Source organism: Brienomyrus brachyistius, chromosome 5 (assembly GCF_023856365.1).
Source record: "Brienomyrus brachyistius isolate T26 chromosome 5, BBRACH_0.4, whole genome shotgun sequence".
NCBI lineage: Eukaryota > Metazoa > Chordata > Actinopteri > Osteoglossiformes > Mormyridae > Brienomyrus > Brienomyrus brachyistius.
In genome coordinates, this window is record NC_064537.1 from 9,119,443 (window position 1) to 9,146,284 (window position 26,842).

General features: G+C 42.5%; 1 protein-coding gene across 1 annotated transcript; it reads left to right on the forward strand.

Moving 5' to 3' along the window:
- The first annotated feature begins 1,457 nt into the window (after positions 1-1,457).
- On the forward strand, positions 1,458-22,978 carry LOC125742327 (activating transcription factor 7 interacting protein). The gene is made up of 14 exons (XM_049014233.1): positions 1,458-1,461; positions 3,389-3,930; positions 4,067-4,490; positions 4,819-5,003; positions 5,132-5,269; positions 5,546-5,617; positions 8,052-8,119; positions 14,779-14,852; positions 16,020-16,676; positions 18,050-18,090; positions 20,717-20,780; positions 20,878-21,024; positions 21,706-21,788; positions 22,049-22,978. Exons 1-14 carry the CDS (start codon positions 1,458-1,460, stop codon positions 22,535-22,537), a joined length of 2,988 nt encoding a protein of 995 aa, XP_048870190.1. The 3' UTR covers positions 22,538-22,978.
- The last annotated feature ends 3,864 nt before the right edge of the window (positions 22,979-26,842 follow it).

The window sequence follows — 26,842 nt, forward strand, 5'->3', positions numbered from 1 at the left end:
TTATGGGTGATTGACTACTCCGGTCTGAAAGTAAATGCATGTTCCCTTTTGTACAGTCATAAGAGTACTTTGGACTTTACTTGTACTTTTTTGTTGGAGATGTAGAATGACCGAGAGTTTGCGTGTGATTTTTGGGTAATGTTCAGTGGTATTCTATTTTGCTTGAGTTGTAAAAGGCAGTGGTAGAAAGTTCATTAGTTGGAGCTGCGTACTTCTTAAATGGTAGCTGGCAAAATAACTGTAAGTTTCAAACTGAGTTAGGGAGACCAAACAAAATGAACAAAAGCTTCGCTTCCTTCCTGAAACGAGCTACATCAGAAATATTGTTTTTTGGTTCCGCATTTGCCTGTGATCAAATAAAGTAAATGGTCTCGAATGGTTAATGTTATAGATTAGAACAGCGACCTCCAACCTTTCTTACAGTAAGAGCTACTTTCCCAAAGAGAGTAGTCTGGGGAGCTACCGAGCTGTGGGGTCCCCCTCAGTAAGCGCTGCTAAGTGGGGGTGGGGTGTTGTCGAGATGACTGAATTATTGTCGCAGTCCATTAGGAATATCTTAGACTGACCTGTCGAGCGCAATCCAACAGTTGACAGCTACTGAGTTGGAAGAGAGGAGAATGTAGTCTGGATGATTGATCTGGTCAACTTTGGCTGAAAGATTGCATGTCAGCAGGATAAGATATTTCGGGTTCGAGGAGCAGTTGCTGTTTGAGCCGATGTCTCCATTTTTGAACTGATCTGTATTTTCACTTGCAACAACTTATTTATATTTTAATACCGATGGTCCTTGAAAGTGCTTGGCCTCTCATGACATAGCGATCTTCACTTCTGTCCCTCCCTTCCCCCCCCCACACACACACACACACACTACTTTGAAGGAGAAAACCTGAGACAAATGTGCTGGAGGCTCCTGCCTTACATTAGCTCTGTGCTCGGAATCACAATCACTATGCGCCTCGCCTTTTGGTTCTCAGTTAGCTAGTATGTCCCATTTATCAGCACAGCAGGCTTTGTACTGCAGTAGCTATGCTACGTATTCCTTGCTGCGCTCCCTGAATGCGTTTTGGTCACCCCCCCCCCCCCCCCCCCCATGTACAATGATAAATAGAGCCACCAGTACAGTATAATGACCTACTTTACCAGTGGATATAAGTACAGGTGAGTTTGATTAATAATTTAGTTAAGATTAAAGATGTTTTATAAACCAGGTGCAGCAATTGCATTTGAACAACTACTAGTTCATTCACACCCAGTATGAATAACCCACTGTGTGTGTTTGTGTGTGTGTCTGTTTGCAGTGCACTCGGCATATAGTTATTTTGAATGATTTAATGTTAATGCAAAATGATTTCTTAAGAATTCTTAAGCAAAAACAACTATGCATATTAATATATGTATATACATATTTATACAGTAGAATGTTAGATCCTTTAATATGTGTGGGGAGGTGGCTGACGATGGGTAAGGACTGTGCTCCCCCTCAACCTTGCTGTGGTACTTTGGTTGGCTGTATTACAAGACAAAACGAATCCAATTCCACATTCAAAGTGACACTCGGGCTCTTTTGTATTTATTTATTTTTGCTCGTTTTATTAGGTATTCCTTAATAGTGCTTCTGTTGATATCTTCGTGGGTGAGATGCAGTAACACTGGGTTCGAGAGCCAGGAAATTAAGGGAAACTGCACAGAGGGAACTGCTGTCTGGGGTTTGTGGACTCGGATGATCCTGCTGCATGGCTCTACTCAAAGTATATTTATTTCTTATAGTTCATCCGTTTTTGCAGCCATGCCTTTTGCTGAATACAGGTTAAGTGCTTTGCTGAAGTCTAAGGCTCATAGCTCGACATCATTTTTGTTACGAGTGTAGGTCTACATTTTGCTGTTCGCTATTGCTTAAAATAGGCGTGATGATTTTTGAGTTTTTCCAGGGGTGGCTTATAGAAGAGTGCAGTTCCCTGTTTCACTTAGTCCTATTTTTAACCAAAAAAATACTGTGCATTATCGATTTAAATTCAGAAAAGGAGAGACCATTTTCGCATTCAATAGATTTGCTACTTATGAATCAGAACTGCATTTTATCCTCCCTCCTCCTGGCTCACAGTGGATGTCTTGCTGTAATTCTCACTTGTCTCTTGCAGTTTTGGTCCTTCGAGATTTGGCTACCTGTAGGTGTTCTTCAAAAATTCCAGATTTATTCCAGACTAGATTCCAGTCTTGTTTCTAATGGAGCTAAATCAGAGAGTGATACTGGGCAGTGTCTCATGTTAAGTCCTTTAATTTCTCACCAATCCAGTTTGATAACCTGAGTTTAATTAGAGCAGTTTTGCATGACATCGTCTCAAGTCGGATTTTGATGGCAGGTTTTTGTTTGCTATTCCAATGACTATTGCACACCACACTATTACACACCTGTGCTAATGCCTCTATGTCCTGTGGAGACGCAAGTGGTATAGCTAGCTAAACTATGAAGTGCTAACAATATCCGAAACAAGACTGCTCAACTTGTGTCTTGTAAGACGCAACATAACGCAAATTTTCTGGTTTATCTACAAAAGCTCTCTGGGGAGTTAAACCAATCAGATCGATTTCATTTAAGGGAATTTTGTGTTTGGCTTAAGCAGGGCCCTCAAGATGCCGTTGCCATCTCGGACTACAGCCGACGAGCTCTGGGCTAGAGAACATTACGTAATATCTGCCCTTTGTTGCTGGGCGAATTTTGCAGCTAGCCCCTCTGATTTGCTGGGTGGAAATAACCAATGAGAGCACAGGGGAATGTATAAGAAGGAGGAGTTGTGAGCTGTAGGTGTGGCTGTTCTGCAATGCTTTCATATGTATTTAGCAGGGTTTTGAGTTCATGAGGCTTATTGATGGATAATTGTACATTTTATTCAGACATGCAGCTGAACAAGAGTATAAATTTGTTTTTTCCCTAACCTGCTTCATATTCTCCGACTAACCATGACTCTCTTTAAACTTGATTCTGATCTCGAGTAATTGAAATACATTTTTTGTATGCTTTCTTACTAAATTAACTCCCTTATGTAGGGCTAATAAATTTTCAGATAGTGTGTTCTAGGGCGGGTTTGAAAGAGAAGCTTCTAGAAAGGCCCAATGTACATTAAATGTATTTTGACTCCCCCTGGTGTTGGCAATCTAAAATTACATCAGTTTATTTATAATATATATATATATATATATATATATATATATATATATATATATATATATATATATATATATATATATATATATATATATATATATATATAAAATAAATAATCTCTCTCTCTCTCTCTTTTGGCTTATAAATTGATCACCAAAACAACTGAATTCGGTTCTGTGCATAGTGCTGCCTTATCGTGTACATTCTGGTTACATGGTATTACAGATGACCTGCTTTCTCCTTTCGACCAGGTGAAAAAAATGGAAGTTGCAGTAGCAGAGGAGCCCCAAAAGAAAGTGTTTCGAGCTCGAAAAACGATGAAAATCAGTGATCGGCAGCAGCTGGAATTCTTGCATAATTCCCTTCCTTCCTCTTCGACTGTTACTACAAGCAGCACCTCCCATCCCTCACCTCCTCTGGTGAATGGGAACCATAGAGGGGAAGATCACCCAGACTCCGAGAAAGATGGACAGAGTCCCACCGACAGCGGCCAAAAGACGAGTCATGTTGCCTTCCCCACGTCTCGCTCCCCCTCTCCCCTAGCACTCTCGCTCTCTCTGTCCCCCTCCCCACCCTGCCGTTCTTCAGAGACGAAGGCCCCGTCTCCCTCGACCTCAACTCCACCACGGTCACCAAAAGGTGGAGAGAAAGAGGAGCAGCATAAGGAGGCGTCCGCTGTTAGCGAAAATGGAAAGAGAGTTGAGAAGACTGAAAAGGAGGAGCTAAAGAAGGAAGTAGAAGTGGCTACATCACTTAACAAAAAGAAGGTTTGTTGATGTCATTAATAGGGGGGGGGGTGAAAGCAGTTGGTTAGAATGACTTGCCGGGAGGGGCTTTGTAAATTTGTACTTTAGTAAGGTTACCTAATTATGAAATTGACTTCCCCAATACTGTTCATTTCAGAATGGCCATACCAAGCCTGGTAAACCATCTAAGGGTCCTTATGTAGGCCTCACAGATTCAACTCGGAAGACACGAGAGAAACAAACCACAAAGGACAAAAAATTGTCCAAGAAGCCCATGGCTACCGAACCCCCCTTGGCAACAGATCCTCTTGAAGATGATAAAACTACCGGCCTCCCTTTGAACACCCCCTCACCATCTTCATCTCACACACCTGAGCCTGATCAGGAGGTGAAGGAGGGATTTCTGGTCCTTAGTGAAGAGGATGAAAACCAAGCAGAAAGGGATGAAACCAAAGAGAAGGAAGCGACTGAAGAACAACAAAAAGTGGAGGAAATGAAGGTGGAGACTGAGACGAGTGGCTCAGGACAGAGTAGTGCTGCTCCCCATGTTTCCACCTCCTCTCCTACACCGTTGACTTCAGGTATATAGAAGAGGAGTTCGTGTCACTCAGTGGTTCATTTGTTTACCCTTTGAATATTTGATTTAAGTGTTGTAAGTGAGGCTAGGTCTAAGTACGTACTGCCTGCTTGTTGCCCATTTTCTTGATTTTTGAAAAGCTTAGATCTTCGTCAGAGTCTATCAGAATCTGTGTGGTGCGAAACAATACTTGCAAGTAGATCCTTGCCTGTTCATCTATATAATGTTGCATGTCACACACAACTTCTAGAACTCTTGTATCTCTTGAATTAGTATAACCTCAATAGTCTGCCTGCTTGTAACTCAGTCACACACCATCATTCGACCGGCAGGTGAGGACTGTGAAGGAGTCCGGGTAGGATTGAAGCGCGTCTTGTCCAAAGGCACGTCAACAGATGGAAAGCTGGATGTGGTAGAAAGAGGAGGCAAGAGGCAGAAGGTTGATGGCGAAGAACTTGAGGCCCAGCTGGAGCTGAAAATCAGCGCAGATGCCGGCCGCCGACTAAAGCTTGAGAAGGTGTGTGTACGATTAGTGGAGTTTCTTTCTTCTATTGTGTTCATTTGTATTCCAGTGAACCGAAATGCACTGTATAATTCTGCTCCACCCATATCTTTGCTGAAGCGGTTTCCTCCTCCTGTATGCAGGTGGTGCAGCAGCTCGTAGAGGAACAGCTTCGAGTCTTGCAGCTCACTGTTTTTGACAGAAGCCTGCAGGAGCTCAGGGAGAGGGTAGAGAAGATGGACTGTGTCACGAAGCATCAGCACACTCTCAACACACTGCAGGTATCTGCAAACATCTTGCTAGCACTAACAGCGCCCTGCCACCCTATGCAGTCTGCCAGTTAAAGCCGTCATACAAGCCATTACTGTATCGTCAAGAGGTTTTACACGTAAAAAATTTGTTCTGTAACTGACCATTCACTATGTCAAATGTGCCTTGAACAGAAAATTAGCTGTTTCTGCACTGAAATATTTCTTAACACTTTTTTCTAATTTGGACTGCTGTGCCAAGAAAATACATTTGCCTTTGTTTGATGATTTTTTATTATTTTTTTTTAGGCCAAAATTGCTCGACTGGCCAAGAAATTTGGAGCTGCCAATCAAACCAAAGAGAGCGTCAAAAAACCTGAGGTGAGTCTGTGAGGAAAGCGACCTATCAGCAGGGTGTCAGCCCAGTATTTTGTACTAATCTCTAATGTGCTAATGTTTTCTCATTTAAAATTTGTATTTTGAAGAATCGCTCCGATAGACAAGTGAGACAAGCAATATAGCATCAACTGCATGTTTTATTTGAAATGGTAAAAAGGAAATGCCGTCCAAAAGCTGATCAGCAAAATTAGTAGGAAGTATTTTCTAGAAAAAAATATTAAAATATGTATATATAGTGTATGCCAAACCTTTGTGTAGGAAAGCTATGGGCTGGGTGTTGAAATGTTAGTTTATGTTCTATTTGCAGATGGGCAAGATCTTGTTTAAAAATTTGGTTCTTTCAGTTTAAGGAATCAGCACATTACATACAGATTTTTTCAGTCTTAGTTTTAGTTTTCATTTAAGTTCTTAAAATGTCTTGGCTTGCTGGGTAGTGAAGCCTGTGACACGCCAATAACTGAATTCCCTGGAAGGGGAATAGATGTGGTGCTGGGACCAGTTAATTGCTGCAGACAAAAATTATTTGGCAGCTCTTTTTCAGACTTTTTCAGCAGAAACATTGTATGGATGAGGATCTAGGACTGATCAAATTTTGAGATAAATCACACCGTAATTAAAGCTGTGCTACTTGGGGGTACCTAAGAGTAGGCAGCCATAAACCTTTTTTAGTACAATAACTCAAAGTATTTTTGGGATCTTTTTCAAACTTTGCAGACACATTTTGAGACACACACACTAAAAACTGAAGTAATACCACACAAGGGAAGAGCAGCTGCAGATCACACTTTGTCTTGTGAACACAAGAACTCAAGAAATAGGACTCTTTTTTTTTTTTTTTTTTTTTTTTTTTTTTACAGTTTTACAAAAACATGAAATAGATGGGAAAAAATGCATTTTCAAATTTTTTTCCCCCGTTATCCATCCTAAACGCAAAATATTTTATTTGACATGTTTAATTTATTTTCCTTTTGCAGACCCGTTTGTCTGAAACGGTGTACAAGTGAGGAGAGTTTTGTTAGAGCTAGCTCATTAGGTATAGGCAAATCTAGTACGCACCATTCGGAATTACGTAACAGAAATTGCATGCATTTTTGAATAAATTGTATAAAGAGTTCTATACTGACGAAGCTTTAGAAGTAAAAAGCAATACATGGCACATTTTCCCTTTGAACAAAATGAGGCTCGTCCAAGGAACAACACAGCAGAGATGCTGCCTCTCAATAAAAAGGAAACTTGCGTAAAGTGTAAATGAATTAAGTAAATTATCAGAGTTATCATGAGAATCGCAATACAGCAGTACTTACGACTATTATTAGACATCCCATCTTATGGATATCGATTTGGGGTTGCCAACTTTGGTGAGCTGGCTAGCGTGAGATTTTCAATTTGAGAAAAGTCTTTACGTGCATTTACTTGTATGTAACAGTTTTATTAATTATTTGTCTGTAGGGTTTTGCAAACTACCTCAGTCTATAATATAGATTTGCCGTAAGGTTTCTCGTGTGAGTGTGAGAGTCGCGCCAAATGTGAGAGAAGTTGACAACCCTGTCATCGGGTAGGGCGGGTGTGCTGGCCAATGTGAGGGGAGGTGACAAAATTTGCTGACCGGGACTAGAGGGTGGTAATAGTTGGGGTGAGGTTGCAGAGTTAAAACTTCTTGCCGGTTAATTTTACCGCCACTGAATAGCGGAATGACAGATTTCTGTATGTTTCACTACTTTGTCTATCATATGTCTCAATGGATGTCAGCCTACTCAGTATATCTTGATCAAAAACTCAGTTTCTTTGTTTTTTTTTTAAAAACCTTACTTGGTTTTAAAACATTGAGCAAATAAATTTACTACTGTAAAACTCGTAATATTCAGACTAAGCATTTTCGGATGATTTGGTAGCTCTCGTGTTTCCTTACTTTAATAGTATGATAAACATTTCTGTTTTAGTCAAATCATTGATTCTTAAAACAGGTTTTCTCTACTGAAGAAGACGCTGCAGTGCCAGATTGCACCATGCCTTATGAGCTTCGTGCGAATTGTGATTAGTTTTTATGTCACATCACCACCTAGTGGTGAATTAAAATTAAACAGTCATTTGGGGAGGCTTAATATTGCCATTTTAGGTGGTCAGTGAATAGCTGAAAATGTCCAAATCTGCCTCAAATAAGGAAATTAGAAAATATGTTAATGTTATTTAATGGGACTAAAATAATCTAAAGTGATTTCCTTATGCCTTTGCTGTTAATTTGTCATATGTTTGATAGGACTGAATACTGTCCAAAACATGTGTCTGTCTACAGATGAAAACAGGGGCCTACGTACAAAGGGGGTAATTGTCATGTGGTGTAAAAAAAACGATATCTCACGAAGGGAAGTCAGTCATTCTGTTAGATGATCTGTGATTTGTCATGCTTTTATTTTAGGTCTCATCCACTGCCCCCACTGCTTCCACTCCGTCCGTTTCCACATCAAGTGCCACTCCCGTGTCACGGTAAGTGTGCAGATTTGAAAGATTTTTTTTCTTAAAGCCATTTCTTATGGTTGTTCAACAAAGCAGGTACACTTAAGATGTGATCTAAGCATAATACCTGCATCCATGTTCTACTGCAAGAAATTGGCTTGCATCTGTTAGTCCAATATTATCCTATACAGGTATCTGTCAATTCACATTAGGACCGGGACCACTGGACGCAAGTCAATTTGGGCGTATTTTGATAGTTATAGGGGAGAGGAAAGGCATACAGTAAAGTACAGTACTGCAATATCCATACAGTACTAGGGCTGGGCAATTAATCAAATTAATACAAAATGTTAATACTTTTCCCTGTCTGTGTTCATGTACCGTCCCCTTAAAAACATGCTACCACATGTGTTGTCACGTGACCTGCCCTGTCCAGTCTGTGAATGCTGCATTCAAGTCCTACTCGGATCTGACTAGGTAGTTGGGAAATCATAATTACGATACAATGCGTGTTCAAGTGGAGGAAAAAGGAGACGATAAGAAAGCTACGCTTTTTTTTTTTTTTGCTGTATTGCTTATTCCTCCAACACTAAAATGCATTCGCAATGTTAATTGAAATTCTTCTAATTATTCAGCGGGTAGCAGCTACATATCAGAAAAAAACCTGTCAAATTTATTTCACGATGCACCATTTAATAACCATCTCCTCAACATTCAGAGTTCTGCAGTGACATGGTATGTAAAATTTACTACCTAATTCGCCTTCTACAGTAGAGCCATCTATTGCCTCCGCCATGATTGTTGTAATGAGATGCTCCCAACTTGGGAACTCGGGGCTTAAAGAAAATCCCGAGTTTCCCCCTGGTAAATACGATTTTGTAATGTACTTCGTGTGCTCTCATCTTGTATTCACGATATTTCCGACATTGTTTGAACACATTATGGCTTTAGTGAAGATGACATTGAACAAAAAGAGGTCAGATGTAAACACTGCGGAAAAACTGTTTTAGCTGCCAAAGGTAATACAACCAATCAGTTACAGCACTAGTAATGTTTAAAATATAGTGATCCCTGCTATATCGTGGTTCAGCTATCACGCCCCCGCTATATCGCGGATTTTTCCGTGACACATCACAGTTCTCTACATATCGCGTATCTTGCTTGTGCTCTGATTGTTGTGAGCAAACTTTTTGTGAACTTTTTTGTGAACTACGATGGCTCCCAAGCGTCCTGCGTCTTCTAAGCTTTCTGGTAATAGTGAGCCTAAGCGTCAGAGGAAGACCTTGACCATTTTTACATATTCCATTACGTATACAGAGACGGTGACAGATTGAGAGGTGTGTGTATTATTATTATTATTATTATTATTATTATTATTATGTTACTAATATCCTTAGTCCAACATCCACATATTATATGTGTTTACAAAGAGTGTTTTAATAAGTTTACATATGTTTAAAGTGTGTTGGAGGGGTATTTTAAGGCTTAAACTATAAAAAATGTTTATATGGTCTTTCTATATCGCAGATTTTCGCCTTTTGCTGATGGGTCTGGAACGTAACTTCTGCGATAGGCGGGGGATCACTGTACATTGTGAACCACTTATAGTGATCATGGTTATAGGATCTGCTCATATGAATCAAAAAGCTTGGGATAGAATTATTCCTGTACAACTGTTTAAATAATTTGTGTATAGTAATCAAGTGCTCTGTATACAGTGTTCATTTTAGGTCTTTATACAAAACAAAAATTATGGTAATTTTTAATTATATTTTTTCTTTTTCTTTCCTACTTTGGCTTGCGGTAACCCATCTGTTTCTTGCTAGCTACCTGAGGCTAATTCTGTTTGCACAGAAAACATGACGGCAAAAATCAAGTAATTTTCTCTCAGTTACGGGTATAGACTCATCAGCATTTATGAAACTGCCAAAAATCAACCAATGAGATGCAGCAGTGAAACTACAATAAGCTATATTTTCTCTACAGTACTATACTGTATCATAGTGTGTGTATTACATTATTATATGTGTTATAGTGAATTATACACAGTTGAGTAATTTAATTTGTGCAGTACTGTAATTTGAAAAGCGTTTGAAACAGCTGTACTGTATTTTGAGTCAAAATTCAGTAAATGACGACGCTGTCCGTTTTATTACCTTATTTTCGTGTAGTAAATATACACATGTCAATTACATGGTAATCTGCCTGAGACACAGAAGAAAAAAAATTGGCTATAATGATCATCCGCTTATAGTGATCAATTTCACCCAAAGAAGTGATCACTGTAATTGGTTTATTTTGTTTGCTAGAAATGCAAACTATTTATTGTAAGTATTTAACAAATAACCCCAAATGGGTTATATGTGTGTTTCCTTCAATTATTTAAAAATCATAGACATACAGTCTTTCATTAGAAAAAATATCCCAGCTTTAATAGTTGAGCATATTTTACAGTACAAATCTTGTCAATGAAATATGAGGGCAAAAAAGCAAAAACAAGGCAATTGTTCATAAATCGTAATCGAGGTTCAATTTATCACGATATTGATTTGAGGCCATATCGCCCAGCCCTACAGAGTATCCTGCAGCAAATAATGTAAATATAAAATCACAACACTTCATAATAAAAAGAGATTGCACTACGAAATCAAAAGGTGCACAGTAGAACACTGGGAGGTGCGAAAGAAGATGTGGCGCAACGTTTTATTGTACAGTAAATTTATTTTTATGTAATAGCACAGTATCGGTACTGTATCTGTTTCATATCTGCTTATTGTAGCTTGTCCATCACACGTACCTTATATGCATACTGTGTTACAGGTTAGATATGGACTGTGGGTCATTACATGACTGGCAGGGATGCCCATTATTTTATTAAAAATAAGCAGTGATACAGTATGCAAGCGTTTAAGAAAATATATATTTATTAGGTACCCCAAAACAAACAAAAATCTATAGTCCCATTGCTGACCCTGAATCCTGTATATTATCTGTTGCTGATATCTAGTATTTCTCCTTCATAACTAGTCAGCTTTCATGCTCATGCTCTGTATCATGATACAGAACTTTTGCACATGACAAACCATTGACAGGTGTCAAACCCCTGGCCTGCAGGACCTTTTGCACTGAAGTGAATGCATCAATTTGAAATATCATTCATTACAGTTTTGAAAGTAAAAAAAAAATGCTATTCTTAACTTTTCCACATGAGGGGGCACAGCAGCACAGAAGGAATGTAATATTTAGAGGCGATATCTGATTCATAATGCTGAGAAACAGAATTGCTTGCAGAGTCAACTCAGTGGACAACAGAATTGAATTGTTTAATCATAGTCAGGAGACCAGTGGTGATGCTTTGAAGCCGAGCTACGTAAATGGTAGTGAAATGGAAAACATAAATGACTTTGTGAGGGCATTCATGCTCAGTGCTGCAAGAAATGTGTTGCCCCATGAAGCGTCCGGCTTTGGCCAGCATAAACCTGACGGGAAGAGTGGATGCACATAGGATCTCGGATCTCGCCTATTTTCATCTGTGGTGTTTATTCATTCCCACGTACCTATACTGACTCACGGCTGAATTCGCATGGAACAGCAGCCGCCTCCCCGGAAATGAGACTGAACTAATAGATTGCAAGGAAACTTTTGTTTGTTTTGAAATGTTCTGGAGTGAGTCAACTGTGGTCATTTACAAAAGTTTAGTTTTTTTTTGTATCTAAATACTCATTTAATGGGTAATGAGATGTGAATTTTTGTGTGTGTGCATGTCTGTGACATCATAGTCTGATTATGTGTAGATTTCAAATACATGGCAAATATGTTAATTTGCAGACAAAATTGCTGCTAACAAAAATTGGCCCTTGTGTTAGCCAGAATGCAAATGTAGACAACCCAGTTTGTTATGGTAATAAACTAATGTCCTCTTTTTGCCCTTGCTTTTGTTAACAGTATTTCCACTGTGTCCGTGTGTGTATTATATACATCTCCTATAGTGTGGCTGTATGTTTAAAAAATTGTTCCATAGAGGACTATTTTTCCCTTGTCTGATTTTCACACAGCGAATTTGGTCATATTTTTCTGTGGCTTGTAGTGTATAGTTTGAGTGTAGGGGGGAATCACACAATTTTGATGCTGTTTTGACTGCAAGTTAATCAAACACACCTGTCCTTTTTGTAAATAATCATGCCAGATTGTGGCTGGACTTGCCCAATATAAATTATATTTCCTACCAGTGTAAACTTTTCAGCATGCGGTTTTTAAAGAGACAGTCCCATTCCCCAATCGAGATAAATGTCTGAAGACCTCCTGAACATGTCAGGTTGTGAAACTGGAGTGTCGCTGAAGCACCATAGGAGCCGTGTTGTTCAAATGAGAATAGCTCGTTCCTTCCAGAAGTGTGTTTTTTTCTTCTTCTCCCAAAACAAACATTTGACTGCACGTTGTAAGATTATGCAGTGTGTCAATTAACAGGCCCGAGAAAAAAAAAGATCTGCAGACCTCTCTCGCTTCCAGTGATGTTAATGTATTATTCCTCCATCAGAAAGTCTCTAGGCAACAATTGAATATGTGCTGGAGTAGCGAAGTGGAAATGACTGCTGACTAAGAACATGAATGCCCATCTCAGGTTTCCCAGAAACTATATGTGATCCTCAAGCTTTCTGGAACAGTGTTCTGCAGATGAGTCATCATGTTACCATGGCCAGCATGAGTCTGGCAGTGTCTGGCGAAACTCTCACGCCTCATTCCATACTAAGAATGATTAGAGCAGGCTTGGGCAGTTATTTGGCATGGAGGGACAAATCCAGGCTTCACCATGTGAAAGTCCATTTTTCTAATGATTATTTTCAAGTACCATGGAAGCTGCAATAGACAACTTGCTACATTTTACTATATATTTATTAACTAATGTAATTCAGTTAAAGATTTCTGGGAGTTATCCATCATCACAGATAAAACTTAACCCTTTTTAAATGGTCTTATCAGCCAGTAAAGATGACAACACAGGCTGGATATAGACCCACCCGGCTTTGGCCAGGTCTGGATTAGAGAATATTCTGCTGCATTTGGAACTAATTTTCCATTAAGGCATGATTAATCACTTTCTTCTGTACCAGAAACGATCCTCCCCTGACTTGAAGTCGAAGCACAGCTGGGTCATGTAGCAAGGGAACAATCAGAACACATTAGCAAGTCTGTATCTGAGGTTTTGCACTATTCCAAGTTTAGGCTTAAAAAGACGGCAGAAACCTGAAAATGGTTGTGTAGGGCAGGCTGTGTGGAATAGCCTGAACACTGCACATTACTGAATGTCATCTTTGATTGCCTGTCAAACTTATATCACGGGTCGTCAATTTGGAGAGTCTTTTTTTCTGCCAGGAATAAAAATGAGTCAAGATTTATTTATTTTTTTCTTCCTATGGCTAAACAACAAGAAATCGCTTAGATAAAAATACGTGTGACAATATCAACAATCCTTTGTAATGCCTTCCTATTAACTGCACCTTCATAATTACTTCAACATTCATTATGCGTTGTTTGAACATTCGTAATGCATTCATAGAACATTAATAGGCAGCTTGTAAGTGTAGTATCCTAACATCTTAACAGCTTTAATATACATTAACAACAAACATATGATGACGAGCATTATCATGTTTGTCATTAATATATATTAAAGCTGTTGAGGTATGTTTTGCTTCGGTGTTGAGGTATACTTCTGTGCTGCCCATTTTTGTCAGTTGAGACATTTTCCTAATAGCATTTTTGCTGAAGTTGCTTTTCGATAAACATTCGAATAGAGCATTTATCCGAAGGACCTGATATTGACTCTGATACAATATGAATCTACGGCTCAAAAAAAAAATCCAACAATTAAAATCCAGTCAAGAAGGCAGAGCAAGCAGGAAAAGAAGAGACCTAAAAGAAACGTTCTGGGCACCGCCGAGCCAGGAAGCCTGTCCAAGCAGATGCTTGGCTCATGCTCAAAAGTGGCGGGAAAGCAGTTCAGGCAGTCGGCAACCACTGTTGAGAAGCTGTTGAGCCGCCCTGAAGCGTTTTTATTGCGGCCTTGGGGGGGGGTCACGAGCTACAGGGCCACGTGGTCCCGCCCCATGCGTGTGAAGTTCACAGCGTATTCGGGAGTGCAAGCCAGAGCGAGGGCACAGGATAAGCCCTGTTGTCTGCAGTCGAGCGGCAGGCTTTTATACCGCCGCCGAGTATCAGAGCTCCGTTTTGCCAAAGGCCATTTCCACCAATGGGCTTTGATCTTGGTCTCGGCACTCTCCTGCGCTGGCTCTGTGCGGCGAATACCTTTCTCTGCTTTTGTTCAGAGCATATCCATTATCTGACATTCTCTTAAATTTTGATGGAGATGTTTATTGTTTAAGGAAGGTCAGCAGCATTCTAGTGCAACGGTTTGGACGACATTGAGGTAGACGGGAAGTAAATGTCTGATGGCCTACAGGTTAAATCTCACCGAGGGGGTGCTGCTGTTGTACTATTAGTGGTTTACTGAAAAAACAGCGAGACAAGTACAGTTAGTTACTTGTGCATAACTAATGAAACTGTCTTCGTCCTCTTTATACAGTTGGGCTTTGGTGGTAAAATCCAGCTGTTGTCTTCATTATAATTAATAAATGTACATATTAAATTCTGCTCCTTCCCATAATTTTAATTCCATCCCTTTCTGCCAGCAGCCCAAGCAGGACAACTGCGGAGTCCAGACAGGCAGCTCCGAATCAGCCTGTGAATTCTGTCAGCTCCACAGGTGAGTGAGTCTGCCCTCGTACGCTCTCTGCCTGCCAGTTTCCCCTTCATGCTGCTTTTCCCCTCCCTATAGCTGCAGGTTTTTTTTAATAGGGCGTTCTTAAAATGCGTGTGCTGAAAATCCTTTTCATCAAAAGGGAAATTACTATAATTCAATTAAACCTACATTAATGAGGTAGGAACTCTTTGAAGCTGATCTCTGGCGGCTGACATACAATACGCCTACAAGAGTGTGGCCTAAAACCAGTTGACTAGTTTTTGTATTATAGCCAAGAGAGAGAACAAATTTTAAGAAAGGGAGGTGGTGCAAACAGAGAGGGGGAGATTTTCTGAAGGAGCAATGGGCCTTCCCAGAATGCATTGCGACAGTGAGGTCATCTTGTTCTAAGCATCTCCAGCCTCCTGTCACCTATTGGCCATTTTAACTCTGCAGCATCTTCCAAGGCGTGCCATTGGTCATCCTTGCGGCTTTTTAAGTCATGCTCAGGCTTGCGCAGGCCACACCAACTGCTACACGCTGCCGCTGATCGACAAATTGTTTCATTTTTATTATTTCTGTTTCATTTTCTAAGAAAATCCCAGACTTACAAATAACTGTTTGCTTATCAGTATGGCCAATACAATTCGAAATCTGAGGAACCCGCATGTTTAGCTTAAGTTTGCAAAAAAAAATTCTACATATGAATCCTCAGATGGAGATTTGTCTAGAGCAGGGGTGGCCAATCACTGCAACTGCCTAATTGACACTAATTAGTGGACTGATTGGCTGAAGAGTCCTGACACCTGGGTTTGAACAGTTGACCTAAAGGTTACCCCAAAAACCAGCACACAGCCTGGTCCTTTGTGGATATGATTGGCCACCCCTGGTCTAGAAGAGCGTCATTTGTTTTGTAGGAGTTGACGACAAACTTAAAACTCGATTTATCACTCTGTAAGGATTGTAGTATTTACAGAACCAATGGTAATGATTCTCCCCTTGTAGATGCCTGGCAAGAGATAATGGTGTAATGGTTTGCTTTGCTCCATGCTGCCCCCTGGTGGCAGGTCTAGAAATGTCCCTACAACATGCATTTGCTTTTGGATTTAATTTCTCTTCTAAATGGTCCTAAGCAGACCTTGTTCGAGAGAGTCGTACACTTTTTAAATCCATGATTTTTCTCACCCCTAGCCTGTCTAAATGAGTCCAAGTCCCTCTCAACCACACACCTACTCGTCTCCAGTGCAACAGTTCCAGCACCTGTCGTCTCACTCATCACAACATCGGCACCCTCCAGCGCTGCTCCATCTGCCTCTAACTCGGCAACCATCACTTCCCAAAACCAGCCTGGAGCACTGATGCTGAAAGCCGCTCCAGCAAGCGGGATCATACCCCAAAGTACCCCTGGATCTGCACCCCAAGCAGTTCCCCTGCAGCCCCTGCTCATACAACTCCCCCTGACAGTCACTAATGCCCAGGGCGGGACCATGGTGGCCAACCACAGCACTGGTGTAGAACTCTTCCCTGTCACGTCCCTGGCAGCGGTGAGCACCAGCAAAACAAAGACGACCACGACTTTCATTCTCCAGAAGGCTGCCCCGCTCACCTCTGTGCCGCCCCTGACCCCGATACCGTCCATCGCAGTGGCCCGGGCCGTTCCGCCCGGGGGGAGTGGAATCGTGAGCACGCCAGCCTCTGGTGTGTCCGTCTCCTCCGCGCGCGCGCCTACACAGGCCATCTCCGTGGTGGGGGTGACCTCGTCGTCGTTTGCGTCCTCTGGGCCAGCCGCCACCGGAGGTCAGTCTACTGGGTCAGCTGCTTCGGGGCCGACGATGGCCTCAAAAACAGGTACGCATATGCGACGATGTTAAATGGTGCTGAAATTTAGGGCCAGACTCTGTACTTGTTTTTAATACACCAGGTAACACATTTAAGCAGTTGTCGGCGCCCCATTTCCCCATTACTTGAAGGACAACATTAAAAATATTGTAGTTTTATTAGTAGTTTTATTGTTGTGAGCCATCAGTTGATCATTTCAGTCAACATTTACCTGAAAAGCTTATTTTTCTTTATTATTTCTTTATTGAACGCCTTCAGCCGCACTCCCTTAAACCCCCTTTTCTCACCTGGAATAAACCCTTTGTCCTCTTAAAAGATTATTGTAATTATTATAGTCCTATAATATTGTTTGTGTGCAGTGACTTGACGTCAGACAGAAACCCACAGCCATACATTGTGAGGTAAAATCAGGGTTAAGGACACATTAAGTTTCTAGCTCACACCAGGGCAAAAGCCAAAAAAGGTTTTACGCTCAAATCTATAAAGAGATTGAAAATAACACTTAAAAATTATTCCCTGTTGACATGATGAAATGTAAGTTTGTGAAGCACTGCTTTTTTTTCATGCTTTCACGGTTATATTTCGGAAGGATAAACATTTAAAAAATGTTTAAAAAAAAATAATAACTGTGCCCCACTTGGTGCCACCTGCTGGTGTGGTGGGTGGTTGTTGGATGACTGCATCACTTATCCCAGTATTTTTTAATTAAAATATTGCATATTCTTTTTTTTTCTTTAGATATTGCAGCTTAAGCTTGACATTTATGAGGGAAGAAAAAGACATTATGAAGGGGTGGAACTGTAATAAGTCAGAGTTACCAGTAATATAGCAGGTCTTTAAATCAGATTAAAGCAGAACGCACAGGCCTGCCAAGTGTGCTTAAAACCACTTGTTTTCCTATAGGGCATGAAGGAAAGGAGGTTAAATTCTTTAAATCATTTGGCTGGTGTTGGACCTTTTTTTTCTATTAAAAAATTTTGTTAAATGTTTTGCTTTTCAGGAGCTTTGAGGTCTGGAAATATAAGGCCCTGTCAAGACTGTCTTAAGAGAAACTTTGTAGTTGTGGGCTGGAATCAACATTTCTATGAGAGTATATGTCATATGAGACCATACAAAAGGGGGGAATCACATCGAAGGGGCGCACTGGGGTCTCTCTCTGGCACCCTGGGGTCTCTCTCTGGCGCCCTGGGGTCTCTCTCTGGCGCCCTGGGGTCTCTCTCTGGCGCCCTGGGGTCTCTCTCTGGCGCCCTGGGGTCTCTCTCTGCGGCGCCCTGGGGTCTCTCTCTGCGGCGCCCTGGGGTCTCTCTCTGGCACCCTGGGGTCTCATCCTGGTGCCTCTGCAGTGCAGAATGTCTTCATACATCTTTGTTTCTCTCCACCAGATAATCAGCCCTCCAGCTCCAGCGCAAAGACACCTATTCAGGTAAGGGTCAATTCAATTGGTCAGGCTTCCTTTGCCATCCTTGGGTGTCGCCCTTTCATGTTTTGAAAGATTTTGTAAGCATGGGCACTAATGGGCTTATAGACGTGCCACTGCTAAGCCAACATTACGACCTCATAGCTCAGGGTACGGAAATCACCACTCTGGTGTCAACAAGTGTAGATCACCGCAACAGAGTGCAGTGAGTACCCACGAGAGCAACTTAATCCCCAGGGTCACCCTCTCCCTCATCTTCACCTTAAAGCTCCAAGGAAGAAATGTTTATGGCAAGTAGAATCCATCCATCTGCCATAATTGCTTAACCAGTAGAAGGTCAGAGTGAGTCTGTCACGGGAGACTTCTGACAAGGTGGGTAGAAGCCAGAGGAAGCCTTCATGTAAACAGAGAACTTGCAACCTGCCAAACTAAAATAGTGGTTTAACGTGCTCAACATGAACAGGTTCTGAGAAGCTACCTAGACCGCTTGTGATGTGAACGGAGAATTCAGGCGTTACACTGAAACTTTGATCCGACTGCAGTGAGCAAGAACACCGCACTGACAGAAATCTCATTAAATTTCCGAAGGCAAAAGGAGCGACTGAGCTCTCTCTAGATGAATATGTAGATAGAGTAATGGCAGCAGTGTGGAGTTTGATTCTTTCAACAGTCGAATAGGGAAAAATTATTGCTGCTTCGAGTGGAGTACCTTGCTAGATGAGGGTCAGTTAGCCTGTTACTGTCTCTATTAGCCCATTTGGGACAGTTTTGTGGCAAAGACCCATAATGGGTAGATGATCTAGCTCAGTGTTTTTACTGGGAGCAAAAACATGACTGTCGAAGTCCTGTATGACGGGGTTGAAAAACGCTGCTCTAGCCAAGTGCGTTTGTCATAGCAGATCGAATGAATGAGTCCATTGTTCCAAACATCGCTTTGGATAAGGAACCAGAATAGCTAACCTAACCCTGAGGTATGAGAACATGCACCTTTACGGCATCTATCCTCACTCTAAGGACGTGCAGCATGGATTTTTGGAGCATGGGAAGGTATCCCATTTAAAATTAATCTTTTATTTTTGATGGCTGTCTGCCTTTCTTTGACGGAGCCTATGACAGCGTGTGAGGTCAGGGCGGTGTAAGGATCCAGGTGACAGACAGGAACAGGGGTCCTTGGAATAGAAGACCTCTGCAGGTTTAGATGGATGGGTCTAACTGGGTGAAATGAAGCACTTGCTTTGGTGCTGAACTCTGAGGTCAAGCAGGTCCTGGGACCCGTGTCACTCTATTCTGGGTTACTGAGCATGAAACTAAATGACGCACATTACCGCACCTTGCCGAGAACGTGGGACAGGTGGAACGAATCAGTATGAATGACCCTATTCACCTGACTCCCCCTCCAGAGACTCTAGGGGCCACTTGCCCCCCAGCACTGTAGTTTTCTGAGCATATGTTTGAAATTAGTGGGAGCCAGGACACTAAAGGACATGAGCCAGGGAAGGCAGACGGACAATGGCGCTGCTGCTGACAGGGTCAGGCGGTCGGGGGGCCTTTGCGGTCTGTAGTCGCCAACATCTTGTGCTGCGCGCAATACTTCAGACATGACCACTGTCCAACCAGCCTTCTGCAGTGACCTCTGTCTGCATGAAAACCACTGGCATGTAGCCGCCGTCATCAGTGACCAGGAACCGCAACTGCTTAGGGCGTTTCCCCATGTCAGGTTATCCCTTTACGTTCTTCATATTGCAGGCAAAGGCACTTCTTAAGCAGAGGAATGTTGCACGGGCTTTGGCATCATGGTCTCTGCTCTCTTGAGTTAATTTCCTTCTGTAAAAGGAAATCAGGCTTCGCCTTAGAACCCTAAGCATCTAGGTGAAGTTCACGTGAAATGGGCTTTCTGAGGCTTCCTGCAGCATCCAAGGAGGAATTAAAAAAAAAAATTTTTTTTTGCTTTTTAGTTCTTTGGACTTCGTAGAGTGCTGTCACTGCATTTTCTTGCAGTGAAATAACACTGTACCACATGGAGTGCAAAAGGAAAGGGGCTGGTGGGGATGTAGGATATGGGGCTCATCTGATGAGGGTTTGGAGCTACCTGAGATGTACCTCTGGGCGGGCTCCACAGTCACTGGCCATTATCTGACTCCCCTTACACTTCATACTCAGTCTGTAGGCACTGTTCAGTGGAAGATTTTTTAGTCACCAAAATCTAGGTTAATATATGTTGGAATAAAGAGCTTTTTTTATGAAGATATTCCTTTTCTCCTGTACATATAAACAGAACAAGCTATTTTTTTCCAAATTCCTGTCCAGGGAGTGATATATTTAATAAAACAAAGAGCACATTCTTGTGTAGACTTCTTGTGGTGAGTGGGGCTGTTATTTTTTTTGTAGTAATTGTGTTAAACTCTTGCCCTGTATATTTTTATTTTAATATAAGGCACATTGAATTGTAGGACGAATGTCACTCGGCCTGGTACTTGAATATAGTCACTCAGTGCTTGTGCCCTACTTGGATGTGGTCTGCAACCACATCCTGCTTCGCATTTACCTCTTTCTGTGCTGCCTGATGGTTTGATGGAGGTATATACTCTGACCTCGACCCATTTGGTTTAATCTCGGTTTGACTCTCTTGTAGGCATCTCGCACCAACAGCTCGGGGGCAGTGATAGACCTGACCGAGGACGACGATGATGTACAAGGTGAGAAAGAGCACGTGGAGTGTTTCTTTGCTGCTCTCTAATGTCCACTGTCTCAGATTCTTAATTTTTAATATTTTTTTAAACCTCCTCTGTATAGTGACGGGGGTGCAGAAGGGTGCTGTTCCATCCAGCCCAGCTGTGTCGTCGTCCTCATCATCCTCATCTTCCTTCTCGGTTTCTCAGCGACCAGTCGGGGCTCCTCCCCCACTCATCAGTGCCAACAACATGCACGCCTCCCCCACTGGTAGGCCTCGCCCTGTGGCACCATCCTCTTACCCCCCCCCATGCTGAGTGTCCCTGAACACTGTGCCCCATATCATGAACCAAGGTTCACCTCCACCCCCAAGGAGGACACCAGATGCATTTAAGTTCCCCTCAGTAACTGGTTAGTTTGCTGTTTTAAGTGCATGTATAATATCAACATGCTCCAGATAAACACACAAATTAATCATTAACAAGCAGAAATGAACAAATTCCAAGTGAATCCAAACATAATCTGCTTTGCCTATATGAATTTGTACCCTGCCAGTCCCTCTGCGTGTGTGAATGTTGGTTTAAATTTATGGCCATGAGTTAAAATAAATATTAACATTTTCCATTCAAGCATTTTGGGAAAGAATACAAAGGAATTAACAGGGGAAAAGGCATCTACTGCTCCTTTCTCTTCTTTACATGCTTATGGTTTGACATTAGTCTAACACGCGGGCGGCCAGTCTTACCCGCGAAGGGCCGGTGTGTGTGCAGGTTTCTGGGGTAACCTTTAGGTCAGCTGTTCACACCCAGGTGTGAGGACTCTTCAGCCAATCAGTCCTCTAATTACTGACCTAATTAGGGAGTTGCAGCGAAAACCTGCACTGCTTACCTTTGCGGGTAAGATTGCCCATCCCTGATCTAACACGTTTTACCTTTCTGCCTCTCTCTTTAGGGGGTTTGCTGCGCTCCTCTCCTCAGACGGGCCAGCTTTCTGTAGGGGGCTCGCAGGTGGCTGTTCTCCAGCGCACCCTACAGGTCAGCCTGCTGCACTGCAGCTAAAATTTTATACAAATACTTGCATAAAAGGTTTCATCTGTATCTATGGAAACCACTTTAGCAGCTTACAGTTTTTCATTCCTTAATTTAATATATTATCCCCTGTTGCGCACACGTTGTTGTTGTTATCGTCATTATCATCATCATTATTATTATCGTGATTATTATTGCCAATCATGCTGATATAGCCCTTTTCCTCCATACTAATAATTCCTTTTACGCCTTTTTTTTTGCTAAAGGCTCGCCTTGGTAACGCCAGCTCCACGGCAGCCCCCTCCCCTGTGAGCAGCTCTAACCCGCAGCCCTGCCCCCTGCCCCCCTTGCCGTCGCCGCCCCCGCTGCTGGCCCGCCTGCCTCCTGAGGCCCTGCACACCTCTCCTCCGCAGCAGCCGCAGCTGAAGCTGGCGCGCGTGCAGAGCCAGAACGGCATCGTGTTGTCGTGGTGCGTGGCCGAGACGGACCGCAGCTGTGCCGCGGTGGACAGCTACCACCTGTACGCCTACCACCAGGACGGGGCCGCCCTGGCCGGCGGGCTGTCCCCGGCCTCGCACTGGAAGAAGATCGGCGAGGTGAAGGCGCTGCCCCTACCCATGGCCTGCACGCTCACCCAGTTCGTCTCCGGCTCCACGTACTACTTCGCTGTCCGCGCCCGAGACGTCTATGGCCGCTTCGGCCCGTTCTGCGACCCCCAGTGCACCGACGTCATTGGTTCTTCTTCGTCCAGCTAAATGACTCTATGGGAGCATCAGGGAGGAGTTTCTGTGCCTGGATGTTGGGGGGGTTTGGGGGTTTCTTTAATAATTCAAGGCAAAGACATGCAGGACAGTCAAAGGGCATTCTGCAGGTTCGTTTGGTATCCGACTACACGTTGGTCACCCGGAACCATTCAGGAAGTGTTGAGGGGGTCCCAGTGTGCCGCTCTGAAATTCGCACGCAGTGAACGCGTCTTAATTCCATTCAGTCACCGATGCAGTTTCGCTTGTCTCCTATGTTTTATAAATAAATGTTTTGAACATTTGTAAAAAGCATTACCGGGATTGCACAGAAATGCTCCACTACAGTATGTTCTAATTAGAAACTAAATGTATAAAGGTGTTAATTTTTTTATTTTTTGTCTGGTAACCAGACTTTATAGGACTGAAAATGAAAATAAAGATATTTAAAGAATACAGTTCTTGTTTTTTTTTGTGTAACCATTTAGCGTGATTGTACTTTAAAAAAATGTTTAATCAAGTAATTATCAGATCAGCAAATTTTCCACCCGTCTAGGTCTGGGAGGGTGGGGTAGATTATGCAAAACTGAGATTTAAATCCCCCACTTTCAAGGTGGGAGGCAACAGTGCTACAGTACCAACTTATCAGAATCTCCAAATAAACAGAAATGGAGCTAGCCGCGCTGCAGAACATAAGTATGTACTGCATAACACTGACCAACACATTGAATTAACCCCAGCACATAATCTGTGTTGGGGGCTTCATGAAATGGGCCTTCCCTGGCCGAGCAGCTGCATGCAAGCCTCAGATCACCATGTGCAGTGTGAAGCGTGGGATGGAGTGTAAAGCACGCCACCACTGGACTCTGGACCAGTGGAAATGTGTTCTGTGGAGTGACGAATCATGCTTCTCTGTGTGGCAGTCAGATGGAAGAATCTAGGTTTAGCGAATGCCAGGAGAACGATGCCTACCTGACTGCATGGTGTCACCTGTGAAGCGGGGGAAGATGGATAATGTCATGGGGTTTCTCAGGGATTGATCTAGGCTCCTTAGTTCCAGTGAAGGGAACTCAATGCTATAGCGTACCAAGACATTTTGGACAATCCTGTGCTTCCAACTTTGTGGGAACAGTTTGGGGATTGAAGGCCGTGTTCTGTTCCAGCATGACTGTGCCCCAGTGCACAAAGCAAGGTCCGTAAAGACATGGTTGGGAGTGTTTGGTGTGGAAGAACTTGACTGGCTCACACAGAGCCCTGACCTCAACCCCATCGAACACCTTTGGGATGAACTAGAACAGAGACTGTGAGCCAGACCTTCATGTCAAACATCAGTGCCTGACCTCACAAACACTCTTCTGCACGAATCGGCCGAAATTCTCACAGACACACTCTTGCGGAAAGCCTTCCCAGAAGAGTGGTGGCCGTTAGCGCTGCGTAGGAAGGACCAGCTCCATAGTCATGCCTACATATTTAGAATGGGATGTCATATAAGATCCTGTAGTTGTAATGGCCAGGTGTCCCAATACTTTTGTGCGTATGGTGTTGGCTACCGCAACATAAAAAGTGGAAATATGAGAATCAAAATGGATGACATTGTATTGACCAACAGGTGCTTTAAACAGATTTAAACATCAAACAGCATAATTTGGGTATTAGATCACTGTGGCCACCCTTCCCGTTTAAATTTCCCATTTCAAAACAGATTTCCAAATGCATTTTTTATTATTTTTTTTCACGAATTATTCACAATTGTATGACTTTACCTAAATTCCCTGTTACTTGAGAGTTTTAGGCTAAGTGCCTGTCTGCGAGGTTAAAAATGTCCTCCTTTCATTCTGATCTGCATCATGTTAGGATTAAGTGTGAATCTTGGGCCCCTATTCCGCCGCATGTGTTCCGCTTCACTTCAGGAAACGTGAGGAGGACCCAGTGAATCCGGCCACATCTGCAAACGTAAGAGGAAGGAATGACATCGTCCGCAGTCTGACTTTCCACCATAATATCACACCATGCTGACAGCTATGTGATTAAGCTCTGAATCCACCCAGAGAACGATATGCATGCCGAGTGTATTAAAGCTCTCCAGGACCGGGCGTAATTATGTGAGGATGTCGAGATCAAACACACGCTTGGCTCACCGGCCACAGTGACTCATGCCGGGTTCACGAGGCTCCAGTTCAAAACTAAACCTGGGAAGTGACTCATATAATTGATAAAAAGCTTTGAAAGAAAATAAAGATGAAAAGTCCCGGAAAGCCAATGAGCACGTAATGAGCGTAAATCCTTTAACGTTATTGTGATGATTCCTGAATGTTGTTTTTATTTTATAGTATGTATCATTTAGTTACGAGTCACTGTCAGACTTCTCAGTGACACATTTTAATCACATTTGGCCAAAGAGTAAAAAAAAAAAAAAAAAAATCCTTAGGATTTCAATTTTAATCAGGTTAAATTTAGGATTTCTTGAAGTGAATCTTAAGTTGGCGGCTTTGGTAAAACTCCAGCCATTAACCGTGAGTTAACACATTGGCAGATCCTAGACCAGTCATGTGTACACACACAGCAGAAGACAAAGGGATGGCATTTTGCCCATTTTGTTATATAATGTCCCAGTCTTATTTTTTCTACACTGGATTGTTTTAATAACTTAATAGTATATAAGTGCCAGTGGTATTTGAAAGACATTTACAACCTACAACATATAGGCTGTGGGCGCAGTTGAGTGGGAGTGCGTGCTGTTAAAGGGGATCATTATTTTCTGTTTAGTTTAGTCTTGGACACCCTCCAGTGTTAGCTTCAGTGCCCCATGCACACTGCACAGAAGTTAACCAGAATCTGCCAATGTGTTGTGGAAATCCACCCAAATCCATTAAAATCTCTGGAATTATCTAAAAACCCGACTTAAAGATTCTTCTCGTCGCCTAGAAGACATGGGGGGGGGGTCTGGGCCCAGTTTACCTACCCAGTTTGGAGCATCTTCTCAGGTTGCTGGACGCTGCTTTCTTTGCCGCTCCTGTAATGAATAAGAGAGCAGTTGTGGTAAATCCTTCAGCCTGTTAACTAACAGTTTGACAACGTCATGCCACCTCACAGTATTTTCACATAGAATTAAGAGCCGCTATTTTAGCTCACTGTATCTAATGTCACCTGCCTGGGTGCCTCTGGACGTGAACCTCAACTGAATGGAAGCTGGTAAACCTGGAAAATGGACCAAGCCATATATGAGACACCGCTCACTACCCTAACGACAAAACACAGTCACATTTCACTCTTAATTCTAGCTAGACCAAAGCCTATACCATTATATCTGAATTTTGTAAGGTTACTTTGCCCAGGGGACATGGGCAGACAGTCAAACTTGTACCTACAACATCTACAGAGTGTCCATCCCTGGCTTAATCCACTGTGCTGCTGATTATTCTCTTCTTGACAAACTATGCAAAAAAAATTACAGTTTGACTGCACAGATTTTAAGTTAACAAAAAATGTATCTGGAAATAAATAATTTTCCACAAAGTTGAAGGCAAAGGCCACTTTTTTTCCTGGTAGATGTGAAGAACAGATCTATAAGCATGTCTTTTGTGCCTCTAGACTACAGTTGTGGGGAAAAAAGTAGGTCAGACTTACTTTGTATAATTTTAGAGGGTTTTCAAACCCCCGTTTATAATCTGTGTGTCCTTGAAGCCCAAGTGTTGGAAGGATTTCTGTGCCAGTTCGCTTCTACCCTTTCCATGGTACAAATGGCTGGCTTTCGTCACAGCCTGCTGTGCCTGTATTATTGCATTATTATTTTTTTCGGCCTAACAGATGCTTTCATCCAAAACAGCTGGCACTGTTCACAACTCTCCCCTTTTCCAATCTCCATGTGCACTGAAGCACTTTCAGGAGAAGCACCTTGATCAAGGGTACGACTATGGCTCCTCTCCAGGCAATTTCGATTTCAGTCCTCCTCATCGCCAGTCCGGCTTCTTAACTGCTACGCCACCTGCTGGCCTGATGGCGCCGGTAGGAATTATGCTGTTAAAGCTGCCAGTATCCATGGGGACCTCCTACAGTGCACCTGAAGATGACCTGTGTGTAGCTGTAATGACTCAGTGCCTGGAGCCGATTTCAGAAAGGATGAGCCTGTACTCAGGGACCCACAGCAAGTCCATAATTTTGCTCCCTACCGTGGATTGTCTGGCAGGAAGCTGGGAGGGAGCAAAACCATGGACTGTCTGTGGGTGCCCTATCTGCCATGCACTGTTGTCCAGTTTTCCTTCTGCCTTTGTAATCAATCTAATGTTTGTACCACAATTCGCTTATTCGTTTAAAGAGTCC